We start from the raw sequence: 13640 nt of genomic DNA on the forward strand, positions 1-13640 counted from the left end.
CCATGGCACGTTGCGGCAGCAATGCTGCAGCAGCAGCAGCAGGAATATTACTTTTTGCACTCTGCCCGACGTAGCATGGCCAAAACAATAATATACGTCCTGATTAATATTAATGATTAATTGCATTAGTAGATGATGGAACTTGGAAGGTTCAAAAAGATGGGAGAAGGAAGAGAGAAAGAAGGCGACTAAATTCCGGGAAATATGGCTTTGGAAGCGTACATGTATCTACCCGGCGAATTAAAATCGAGAGGAGTCTGCGACTGACATGACTGAAGGGTGGTCGTCCGATTTTCATCGATTAACCACAGGCATTGACTGCTGCACAGCAGTCCAAATTGTTCTCTCTGCTGTTGGTTCGCTTTCTTATTGCGTTGCTTCTTGGCATTTTGTGTGGACAAAGAAATGGGGCAGCACGAGGACAGGGAATCTCTGAGAACCATCACGTTCCTCAGTCGTTGGTTTAATTTGCCACCTCGCCGAGTAAAGAGAGATCGAAGATGGCCGATCCATTTCCATCCTCTTTCCATATGCTAACCTAGTAATTAATTAATCAATACATGCATCTGACAGTGTTTCTGAAATCGAACTTAGTTCTTAATTTAGTATTAATTTTTTATTACATGTCGATGTCTAGAATAATCTAGATCAAGTGAAACATTAAATATTAATGACTAGTCTTTCTGTTCTTTTTGATGGATGTAGTTGGAAATCGAAGTGGACGAGAAATGGATTAAGATCGGGTTATTTACATTAACTAGATCTCAAGAAATACAGGAGAAAACTAAAGGTAGCAACATACCCTACGAAAAAGCTCGCTGATTAACTAAAATGTTAAAAAAAGAGAAGAAATTAAAAGACTAAAATTAATCAAGAAGATTATTAAGGGGATCGTGACGGCGTTAGATTTAGTCCCAACTCGTCCTTTTCGACCACGAGGCGTAGCTTGGTCGACGGCGGAGGCTCGTCGACGGCTTGCAAGCTAGCTCGCTTCGAACGGGCAGTGCCGGCGCTGAGGGGCACCCCGAACAGCTTCGGCTCCTCGCCGCTGCTCTCTAATTCGTTCTTATTAATGTCGTCGTCGAGCGGCGGCGGCGGCGGCGGGGACGTTGGCTCCTCTGCGATGGTGAGGGAGCTGCTGGAAGCAGGGCTCCCGGAGTTTCCGCCCCGGACCGGCGGCAGCCTACGGTGGGTGGAGGAGAAGAGCAGGCCGGAGCTGGGGGCGACAGGCTGCACGTGATTCTGCACGAAGTAGATGATGTCGTTGTAGAGCTTTCGCATGTGCGTCAGCTCCGCCACCAGCGCCTCGTTGCTCCGCCGCAGCCGCTCGTTCTCCGCCATCAACGCCGCGGCGCCCGTCGCCGCCGCCGGCGGCCCTCTGATGCCATTCGCCGCGGCCTCATTGCCGCAGAGGAGGAGGAGGCGGGAGGGGGGACCGTCTGCGCCCGGCTTCCAGCCGTGGGCGGCGGCGGCGAGGCGGTAGTCGTCGAAGTGGGAGTAGAGAGGGAATAAGGGAGAGGAGGAAGCCACCAAGGGGAAAGACGAAGAAGAGGCGGCCACGGAGCAGGTCTTGCGGCGGTGGATATCGCAGAGGAGGTGCTTCTCTCCTTTGCGGAAGAACTCGTTAGCGAACTCCCATCTCTCCGGCACCACCTTTCGAAATCCCTGTAACAAGAACAACAAATCCTGAGTCTCAAATTTCTACTCATTCGATCGGTCGATTACTTAGTTCGGAGTAACGCGGCCTACATAGGTGTTGAGTTGGCGGACGAAGCTAGAGAAGTTATTGTGCTTGAAGAAGTTGGGAAGGATGTCGCGGGCGAACTCGGGAGGCCGCCACACGATGAAGGTGGAGACGCGGTCGTCGCCCCAGGAGACAATGTGGTCGGTGGCAGGGTCGTCCACCAGCTGATACGTCTTCGTCAGGAACGGCGCCGGAACAGGCTTGTGCGCCTCGGCTCCTCCCCCCGCCGCCGCCGCCGCCGCCGCTTCCCAACAACGCTCCATCATTAGTGCCGCGCGCGTCGCAGGGAAGTGGAGCGAACTTTGCTCGGGCGTAATTTAAATATTAACAGCGCACAAGGCGATCGACCGAGGTGGAATGTGCGTCCTTGTCGGTGCTATGGAGACTCGAGAGGGAGGGAGAAAGAGAGAGTTTGGGATTCAGCTTTCAAGGTAAGCCCGTGGCCGTGAGGGAAGGCCGGGCTCCTTTTATTGACCTTTATCGTATCTTTTGTGACGTGAACGGCCTCGTTTGTTCGCTTCGGACACAAAACGAAAGTAAATAATATTAATTAATTCATTAATTAGAAACAACAGCCCGATATGAATTCAAGATTTTATTTTTATTTGAGAGGGACACGAGACGCAGACGAAAGTGGTTGATTCTGTGTCTGATCACCTGATCCGAAAATTGATGGCGACTGATAAGTTTTCAATGTTGGTCAGGTACGCATGTATGTCTTTATACTCTACTGCCTGAATAATTGCGTACAGGCGAAAATAATTAATCTTACTGCAGAGTGCCAAGTTTCATTACTAATGGTCCAGATCAATATATTTATTTTACTAATTGATGATGAGACTCTAATATTCATGCTTGCTAAAATCCCCAAGGATTCTCTGCGCTGCTGCATCCATGGCATGTATGCAATGTAATGTACTGTAGAATGTACTGTACACGATCAGAGAAAACGAAGGCATCTTTTCCAAAATGCTTCCTGTGTTAGATCCCTTTTCGGTAATGAATTAATGTGAGGATATTTCGTTTTATTCAGAATCTGTACGTTTCAGAAAAAGAATTAGTATATTTCCTGCCATCTTAATTTCTTTATAAGGATTGATGGACCAAAAAAACAGGATTATTTTCAGTAATGCATGGTGCGTATTTAACCAAAAGATGATTGAAGAACGGCTCCTTTCCCCAAAAAGTTATCGATAGAGGAATTTTTCAGGAGGATTCATATTCAGCTTTTTCAGCTAAATGACCAGGATTTGACCATGCACTTCACAGACGGAACTCCATTAAGTATTAATACGGAATCTTATGAGTGGAACTAAAAAGTGACATGAAAATTAAATGTAAGATGATATGATAGTCAAAATTAAAATGAAAATGAGATTGAATGAAAGTTAGGATGTTATTTTCATTATATCTTAGTTCCTCATTTGATATTAAGACCTTTAGTATAAGGACCGTCGGCTTAAAGGTTGATTGTGCTTGAAAATTTTAATATTTCACTTGTGAATAATCGGATGGCACCGAAGTTGCTCGAAATCATGACCCACACCGCATAACTCTATTATATACCCAGTCAACCGGTCGGACTTGTTTAAACTTAGTGTTTAGTCGCAATATATCGCTGAATGTCTCTATTGTTCTTGTAGTTGGCACCAATAATCAAATATGAGTTTTGATAAATGACAAGTGAATTAAAATTAGATGTGTTTGTAATCTAACCTTGTTACCAAGTGTGTAAGGTTAACTAACTTGATGGGTCAAGAGGATTAGACATCAAACAAGAAGTTCAGTCAGGATGTGCGATTCCCGATTGGCAAAGTCCAGATGTGGGATTCTGACAGTAGATAGAGATGTTCGATTCTTGATAGATTGAAGTTCGGAGGTGCAATTTTGGCAGGAGATTGAGATGTTCGATTCCGGATTAGTAAAGTCTGGATGTGTGATTCTTGATAGATTGGACATCGATGAGGTAACTCGACACTTGGTAAATGAAGGTAAGTCACTGGAGGAGAGTGACTCAGTGAGAACACATCTCGTTTGAGGGGACAGTAAGCGTCGGTCTAGTTTAGATCCATTTTAGATCCCTAAACTGAGACATTGACTAATTCCTGGTCTTAGAAGAATATGAACTAATTATTACTGCTTATTATTATTGTGCTAACTTTTATTTTGTAAATTAAATATTTTTGTGTTGGACTAACACATTTTGTAAGACAAAAGAAGCACAAAATATCTCAGGTGAACAATACCCGAGGTGCCTTCGGGAGCTTGGATGACACCTTTAGTACTGTTCATGAAAGGCGCTTTCGAGAGTTTAGAAGATGCCTTCAGTCGGATAAGGCAGAAGGTTCTGTCGATGATAAGGAGCAGATTTATCTAGAAAAAAGTTTGCCTATGGAAGACGCCTTCGGTGCTATGGAAGGTCCCTTCCATCCCTTATAAAAGAAACATTCGACCAAGACTTTCACATCATCTTTTCTACAATCTTCTATGCGTCCTTTTAGCATTCCTACTGCTCCGACTTCCCGCTGCTCTGATACGATACTACTACGCCCGATCACTACTGAGGAGTCATCTAACACCGAACCTGATCCAATCATCTACAAAGATATTGGGTAACAAACTTTAATATTGTACTTAAATTGTTGCATAAAGGAAAGTGTAGCGTGTTACACTTTTCTGGTTCTTCTTTTGTACTCGATCCTCTCTTTCGGCGGTTCCGGAAGAGGCTATTAGTGGATTGCCTATCGATAGATCCGTGGAACCTAGGTCTTGGGTAGGAGTCGTCGAAGGCTCCGAACCAAATAAAACTGCTTGCGTTCTTGTACTTTCCTGTTTTCATTTTTTTCATTGTGCTTACTTTGTTTTTAAAAGTAAAAGATAATTTTAAAAACCACGTGATTCATCCCCCCTCCTCACATGCTTCTTGATCCAACATCTATGGTCGGGGCGGACTTAATAGGCCTATTCTCCATTCAATGTCAAGACATACAGAATAAACTCGAATGATCCTAAAGTTGATTGAATATATGAGGTTCATTTTTCCAATTTTGCAATGTTGCTCTCAGCTTACAGATGTATCCTACAATGAAGTACAACCTTCAATATAAATCGGACTGTCACAAGGTCAGTCGTACCTACGAGTCTGAGCACCTTGTTATCTAAATGTCAATCCCCATCAAACGACCGATCGATCCTAAAGTTAATCGAACCCGCGAGACTTGACTCCTCATTGCTTATCAGATCTTCAGCATGAGCCTACGAGCATATTGCCAGCCAGACTTATAGTCGGTCGTACTTATGGGATTCAACTCCCTCTTCACAGGGCAAAATACATAAGGTTATTTGTTAGTTAGAGCCCTAGAGTCAATCATTTGATGATTGTATTATGGACTTGTTGTATCATATTCTTATATAAATAAAAGCATTTGGTTTTGGTTATTATGCTTACTTGTATTGGTGCCAAATAAACTAAGTATAATAGCGTCCTTGAGTAGAGGGTTCTTACTTATATCAATCGGTTAGTTGAACCGATAGTGAGATGATATAGGGAACACTACTCTTAATCATTCCTAGTTGAGTATTAACATTCAGGGACAATGTTAATGCAATAAGACTAGCATGTATGTCAACTCGATGACTTGATATCACAAGTCATGGATATGGAGATATCAAGTTGACACATGAGTATGCATTGGAGAATGTATACTGAATGACCCGCCATGAGAAAGTATCATGGATCGTTATATGAGTGTCATATACTTTCTCATGTGACTATTAGTATGACTACTAGTCATTAGACCTGAAGTCACCATGATTCCCTACATAAGGAGTTATGTATTTTGGTTTCGTCAAACGTCACCCGTAACTGGGTGGACTATAAAGGCGATTTACTGAGTATGTAACAAATTATACGGAGGGATGTGAGTGATGTAGATAGGATCTATCCCTCCTATATGACGGGAGTGACATCGATATTCTTGATAGAGTGAGACCACGAAGTACATGACCATGCCTAAATGAGTCAATATGAGATATTGAGCTCATTTGATTTAGTGAGTCTACTTGGAGTTCAAGATTTAGATTGGTCAGAGGATGACACGGTCTATGTGTAACGCCCACCCTTCTTACCCAACCAAAGGCGGCGCTACGTTCTTATACTACTTACGTACATGTTTTACTATAACAGCGGAAGAATAAAAACTTTAAAGAATTTAATTTATTAAGCATAATATCACATATTCTGATTTGTTCAAATATTGATTCTATAACTAATCATATTAATTTGTCCGAATCGTTCTTTGCCGAGCCACCACCACACACATCACTATCTGCTCCTCCTGCTGCTCCGTTGTTCCGAATATCCGTCCCCCATATCTGCGGTACAAGGAAAGTAAGCTATGAGCACTCATGGCTCAGTAAGTTCCTTTCCTACTCACTGAAACCGAAAATCATCGTATATCAATATCATGCGTAATATCATAAGCATATAACATACAAGGGTATCATATTCATACCATATTATCACATGACATTATATCTAATCATCAGATAATTCAAGTACATATGTAGGCAATGCATCATGAATTTGAAAACTTATACTAATAAGTACTTGAAATTAATATCATCATTAAGGGGATCCCGGTTTGTACCACATACATAATGCGCGCGCTTCTTAAGTAGGTCCAAGGTAGCAAGTCTTGAACCCTACCATACATACATACTAGGTCCGAGTCTTACTCCATCGACCTAGGGCATTCAGAAGCCCATTTCTAACGAGGCCCGAGTCTTATTCCATCGACCCCGGGGCGTTTACGGAGCCCACCCTTGGTACAAACCATACAAAAATAATTTATCATGCATAACTATCATATCATATCTCTAACAATCTTTCATGCATTTCATTTTTTCATTTCTTTTCATTATGTATAGCATTTCCTATGCTATTACATATCATGGCATTTACATAACATAAATTTCATTCTTTTCTCATTATGTATAGCATTTCCTATGTTAACACATATCATGGCATATACATAACATAAATTTCATTCTTTTCTCATTATGTATAGCATTTCCTATGCTATCACATATCATGACATATACATAACATAAATTTCATTCTTTTCTCATTATGTATAGCATTTCCTATGCTATCACATATCATGGCATATACATAGCATAAATTTCATTCTTTCTCATTATGTATAACACTTCCTAGGTTCCTTTCCCTTTTTTTTTTCCTTTTATTTTCAATTATCTTCTAAACAAGAAAACAAATACATGATCCTTAACATTTCATAGGGAGAACCTCGTACTAGTTGGGTAAAACAATAATTTCCCTAGCCTCTTAAAAATATTTTTGGCCGAAATTCTAGGGTTAAGTACTCCTTTGATCAAGCATCATATAGGTGTAAAAACATGAAGAATATCCCTTTTATATGGCATAGAAAATCTATCATGTAGTGTAGACTTAGTTAAACCTCACTAGATTTCGAAAGCTCTTCTTAACCGAATTTTCTCAAACTTGTTTCTAGGTTTTAAAATCCTCATAAAATCTGAAAAATATATAAAAAGCCTTGTACCACAGGTGAGGGGAAGCTTACCTTCTTCGCTTAAGTTTCCTAGATTTGAGAACTTGCTTGGGGACCTTTCTTCCTTGCTTGCTTGCTCGGCACCAATGGAGGAGAAGAGTGGCTAGGTCTTTTGGTGGAGAGGAGGAGGGAGAAGAGACCTCTTCCTCTTGTGTTGCTCGGCAACAACAAGAAAGAAAAGAGGGAGGGAGTGAGGAGGAAGAAGAGGTTTCTTCCTCTTGTGTTGCTCGGCAACAAGAAGAAGAAGAGAGGGAGAGGTGAGTCTCGGCACAAAAGGGAGGAGAGGAGGAGAATGAGTGGGGGATGAAGTTGAAGTCACCCCTCCATGCCTATTTATACTAAAATGAGGGGAGGAAACTTGACTTGATCCATCCTCCCTATTCATTTCTCCCCTTAAATGACAAGAATATTCTAGAGAAATGCCTTTTGAGTTCTCTCTTTTCTTTCCCTTAATTTCTCTCTTTTCTCTCCTTTAATTAAAATTCCTATCTCTCCTCTTACAATATCCTCTCCTATCCCACTTGGTTAACACATGCATGCATCCACAAGAGAACCAAGGATCAAAACTTGTTTATGTATATTTTTATTTCTTTTTACTTCCTTTTCCTTTTAAGTAGAAAGAATCCTTTCTTATTCTTAACTACTTAATCCTTTCTCTCCTTATCAATAATTCTCCTATCCCCTTTGGTATCCTATACATGTTTCTTACAAGAGATCCAAGGTTCAATCTCTCTTCTAACATTTTATTTTCTTTTGTACATAATAATTCGTATATTACTATATTATGCATTATGCATAAATATTTCATACATATATATATTATCTCATATTTCTTCCTTTTGTCCATATTAATTCCATACATTTTAAATCATGCATAGATGATTTATACTCTCAACTTTATTTTTCTTTCATAAAGTTTTAATCATCTAAATCCATCTTAATATTTAACTTAGAATATTTACACCTTCTTTTCATTCGTACTCTCATTATCCTTACTTTCTTATCTAGGCTTTCTAGGGGTGTTACAATCTCCCCTACTTATTGAAAGTTCGTCCCCGAACTTAGAATGACAATTTCTGCTCAGATTCCCTTAGACGTTGGTGGAGCTTCTAATCTCCCTTGACTCATTGAAGGTCCCTCAATTGAAGTCTGCAGTTGGTGTAACCTTGCGGGACCACCTTGATTCAGAACATATTGTGGTGCTTTAGTTTTGGTAGGGCAGTCTCTAGATAGATGTCCTTCCAGTCCACAGTCGTAGCATTTAATTTTGCCCTTACGACAGTCTTTTGCTTTATGACCCTCTATCCCACAGTTGTAGCACTTATTAGTGCCCGTACGACATGTCCCTGGATGTTTCTTCCCACATGTATTGCACTGAGAAAACTTGAGCTGCTTGTTGGACGGACCAATCTCAGTGTCATTCCGTCGTTTTCCCTTTCCGCCGTGGTTCCCTTTCCAGTTGACCTTAATATTTTCTAGTTCTTCCATCTGAGCTTGCTTCTTGTCCTTGCCTAGTGCCTTCAGGTAGTGTTCGGTATTTAGGGCACTGCTAATTAACTCTTCTGTGGTCCGCGGTCTGTTAACTCCGCCGGCCACATTAAGTGCTATCTCGGGTCTGAGCATCTTTAGCATAAGCCTGACCCTTTCTCCCTCCGTCCTAACTAATTCCGGGCATAATCGTGCCAGGCGGTTGAATCTTTTCATCGCTTCTTCCACCGTTAGGTCACCTTGCCGAAATTCGGTGAATTCATCATAGTGCCTACTTGTCACCCGAGTGTGGAAGAATTCTTCGAAGAATTCCGTCTCAAAATCTGCCCAACTCATTTGGTTCACTGGTCTTTTCACTTTCACTCTGTCCCACCACATTCGGGCGTCTCCTGTGAGACAGAAGGATACGCATTTGACCTTTTCATACTCAGGCCAGTCCAATAGTTCTATCATGCTCTCCATTGTCTTAAACCAAGCTTGTGCGTCCCATGCTTCACAATTTCCAGAGAATTTCTCTGGCCTCAGCCTTTGCCACTGTATCAGATACGCTTCTTGACGAACTACCGGTGCCAGATTCACTGATGGTACCGGTGCTGCTACCGGCTCCGGTTCAACTACTGGTATGGTTGTCGTATTATTCTGATTTGGGGTAGCAGGATTCCCTTGTTGATTCATCATGGCAGCAATCATCTGTGTAGGATCGAAAAGAATTTAGATATCTCCACAATGACATGATATTGTCCACTTTGGGCCTAAGCCCTCATGGTTTTGCTCTTGGGCTCTACCCAAAAGGCCTCATGCCAATGGAGATATCTTTCTCTTATAAACCCATGATCTTTTTCATGTTTTTTCAATGTGGGACTATGTTTGCAACCTTCCAACCCCAACAATCCCCCCTCAAACAAAGGACCACGGGCTTTCCACGTTCGATCCTCGACCCACCAGGTCTTCCTGCCCCTTGGTCTACCCGACCTACTAGGACTTCCTTGCCTAGCCGCAACTAGGACTTCCTGCCCCTCGGTCCACCCGACCTACTAGGACTTCCTGCCTGGTGTCTGGTCCTCTTGATCCGAACATAGGAGCCCCCACTTTCTTTGTTCGAGGTCAATATTGTACTCACATGGTTCAATCAGACCATAGCTCTTGTGCACAGTCGGTGGTTAGACCTTCTGGCAGTCCGGGCTCTGATACCAATTGTAGGATCGAAAAGAATTTAGATATCTCCACAATGACATGATATTGTCCACTTTGGGCCTAAGCCCTCATGGTTTTGCTCTTGGGCTCTACCCAAAAGGCCTCATGCCAATGGAGATATCTTTCTCTTATAAACCCATGATCTTTTCCATGTTTTTTCAATGTGGGACTATGTTTGCAACCTTCCAACCCCAACAATCTGTTGCTGTTCCGTAAGCTGTCGTTGTAGCTCAGTAACTACTTGTGCCCAATCAGGTGGAGGTACGGTCTCCTCCGTTCTGGCATTTCGTCTTCTAGTCATACTTATTTTCCTAAATGATAACAAGATTAGTCTAAGTTATCATTTATGCATGAATATCCTAACATATCATGTCTAGGTTTCATGCCATGTTTGAGTTTGAGGTATTCTTTCTTAGGTTGTCATATCATCTTTAGGTTACCTTACCATTCATACGCGTCAAGATCTAGCCGATGGTATTATCATTCTTATGCTTAAATTGATACCATTTCTACTCTTTTTATTGATCAAAAAAAAACTTTTATTACATAACTTCTTCTCTTAAAAGACCAGGTAGGTTGCGACTACTCCTGCCATAAAGGACATGAGAGCAGTAGTCATTATCAACCCAACCTGTATCGACTTGCCCAGATCATCCTGGGGTGGATCAGGCATTATCGGAGGTTGAATCTCCGATGCCTCTTCCGGGTCGATTATTGTCTCTTCATCCATTCCCTCGTCTTCTTCAACATGTTCGTCCAGTTCCATCGGGTCTTCATTTAGTTCTCCCTCGAGGTTGTTCAGTCCCCACTCGAAGTCTATTATATCGTTGGGGTTGAAACCCATTTCCATGTATTCAGCAAGGTTAAATTCATTATCAACCCAACCTGTATCGACTTGCCCAGATCATCCTGGGGTGGATCAGGCATTATCGGAGGTTGAATCTCCGATGCCTCTTCCGGGTCGATTATTGTCTCTTCATCCATTCCCTCGTCTTCTTCAACATGTTCGTCCAGTTCCATCGGGTCTTCATTTAGTTCTCCCTCGAGGTTGTTCAGTCCCCACTCGAAGTCTATTATATCGTTGGGGTTGAAACCCATTTCCATGTATTCAGCAAGGTTAAATTCATCCTCGACCATCTCAGGAAACTCATTCTCTCCTTCATAATATTCCATAATTTCTGCATCTTCATCTTCATTATCGTCCGAATTCCATTCCTCGATTTCCTCGAGATCTTCCTCTCCGAACTCGCCGTGTTCCGGAGGTTCCGAGTCGCTCACATAGTTGTTGAAGTATTCCAGCATATCGGGTTCATCCGCGAACTCGAGGTATTCGCCAGAATATTCCACATCCTCGGGATCATATTCGAACGGGATATAGTTCATTTCTACAAGATTTTAAAGATTCATTATTCCTCTTATGTTATAGCCTAAGGTTCTTGTATCTAGGCTACCATTCATGCATCCTACTTATCATCATGCACCATTCTCTAGGGTATAGCTTAAGGTATCCTTCCTAGGCTACCATTCATGCATCCTAGAGTATCATACTATTTTTGCATACAAATAAATTATGCAACTGTACTTACTTGGAGCGACAGGAAGGAGCTTGATGTGTGTGTAGTGAGCTGGCAAAACTTGGCTCTGATACCACCTGTAACGCCCCACCCTTCTTACCCAACCAAAGGCGGCGCTACGTTCTTATACTACTTACGTACATGTTTTACTATAACAGCGGAAGAATAAAAACTTTAAAGAATTTAATTTATTAAGCATAATATCACATATTTTGATTTGTTCAAATATTGATTCTATAACTAATCATATTAATTTGTCCGAATCGTTCTTTGCCGAGCCACCACCACACACATCACTATCTGCTCCTCCTGCTGCTCCGTTGTTCCGAATATCCGTCCCCCATATCTGCGGTACAAGGAAAGTAAGCTATGAGCACTCATGGCTCAGTAAGTTCCTTTCCTACTCACTGAAACCGAAAATCATCGTATATCAATATCATGCGTAATATCATAAGCATACAACATACAAGGGTATCATATTCATACCATATTATCACATGACATTATATCTAATCATCAGATAATTCAAGTACATATGTAGGCAATGCATCATGAATTTGAAAACTTATACTAATAAGTACTTGAAATTAATATCATCATTAAGGGGATCCCGGTTTGTACCACATACATAATGCGCGCGCTTCTTAAGTAGGTCCAAGGTAGCAAGTCTTGAACCCTACCATACATACATACTAGGTCCGAGTCTTACTCCATCGACCTAGGGCATTCAGAAGCCCATTTCTAACGAGGCCCGAGTCTTATTCCATCGACCCCGGGGCGTTTACGGAGCCCACCCTTGGTACAAACCATACAAAAATAATTTATCATGCATAACTATCATATCATATCTCTAACAATCTTTCATGCATTTCATTTTTTCATTTCTTTTCATTATGTATAGCATTTCCTATGCTATTACATATCATGGCATTTACATAACATAAATTTCATTCTTTTCTCATTATGTATAGCATTTCCTATGCTAACACATATCATGGCATATACATAACATAAATTTCATTCTTTTCTCATTATGTATAGCATTTCCTATGCTATCACATATCATGACATATACATAACATAAATTTCATTCTTTTCTCATTATGTATAGCATTTCCTATGCTATCACATATCATAGCATATACATAGCATAAATTTCATTCTTTCTCATTATGTATAACACTTCCTAGGTTCCTTTCCTTTTTTTTTCCTTTTATTTTCAATTATCTTCTAAACAAGAAAACAAATACATGATCCTTAACATTTCATAGGGAGAACCTCGTACTAGTTGGGTAAAACAATAATTTCCCTAGCCTCTTAAAAATATTTTTGGCCGAAATTCTAGGGTTAAGTACTCCTTTGATCAAGCATCATATAGGTGTAAAAACATGAAGAATATCCCTTTTATATGGCATAGAAAATCTATCATGTAGTGTAGACTTAGTTAAACCTCACTAGATTTCGAAAGCTCTTCTTAACCGAATTTTCTCAAACTTGTTTCTAGGTTTTAAAATCCTCATAAAATCTGAAAAATATATAAAAAGCCTTGTACCACAGGTGAGGGGAAGCTTACCTTCTTCGCTTAAGTTTCCTAGATTTGAGAACTTGCTTGGGGACCTTTCTTCCTTGCTTGCTTGCTCGGCACCAATGGAGGAGAAGAGTGGCTAGGTCTTTTGGTGGAGAGGAGGAGGGAGAAGAGACCTCTTCCTCTTGTGTTGCTCGGCAACAACAAGAAAGAAAAGAGGGAGGGAGTGAGGAGGAAGAAGAGGTTTCTTCCTCTTGTGTTGCTCGGCAACAAGAAGAAGAAGAGAGGGAGAGGTGAGTCTCGGCACAAAAGGGAGGAGAGGAGGAGAATGAGTGGGGGATGAAGTTGAAGTCACCCCTCCATGCCTATTTATACTAAAATGAGGGGAGGAAACTTGACTTGATCCATCCTCCCTATTCATTTCTCCCCTTAAATGACAAGAATATTCTAGAGAAATGCCTTTTGAGTTCTCTCTTTTCTTTCCCTTAATTTCTCTCTTTTCTCTCCTTTAATTAAAATTCCTA

General features: G+C 41.2%; 1 protein-coding gene across 1 annotated transcript; it reads right to left on the reverse strand.

Moving 5' to 3' along the window:
* Positions 1–689: 689 nt before the first annotated feature.
* Positions 690–2255, reverse strand: LOC121999896 (heat stress transcription factor B-4c-like). The gene is made up of 2 exons (XM_042554525.1): positions 1750–2255; positions 690–1665 (listed from the first exon to the last, which is right to left on the reverse strand). The coding sequence occupies exons 1-2, from the start codon at positions 2008–2010 to the stop codon at positions 883–885; spliced, it is 1044 nt and encodes a 347-aa protein (XP_042410459.1). The 5' UTR covers positions 2011–2255; the 3' UTR covers positions 690–882.
* Positions 2256–13640: the final 11385 nt, after the last annotated feature.

This window comes from Zingiber officinale, chromosome 7A (genome assembly GCF_018446385.1).
Source record: "Zingiber officinale cultivar Zhangliang chromosome 7A, Zo_v1.1, whole genome shotgun sequence".
Lineage (NCBI taxonomy): Eukaryota > Viridiplantae > Streptophyta > Magnoliopsida > Zingiberales > Zingiberaceae > Zingiber > Zingiber officinale.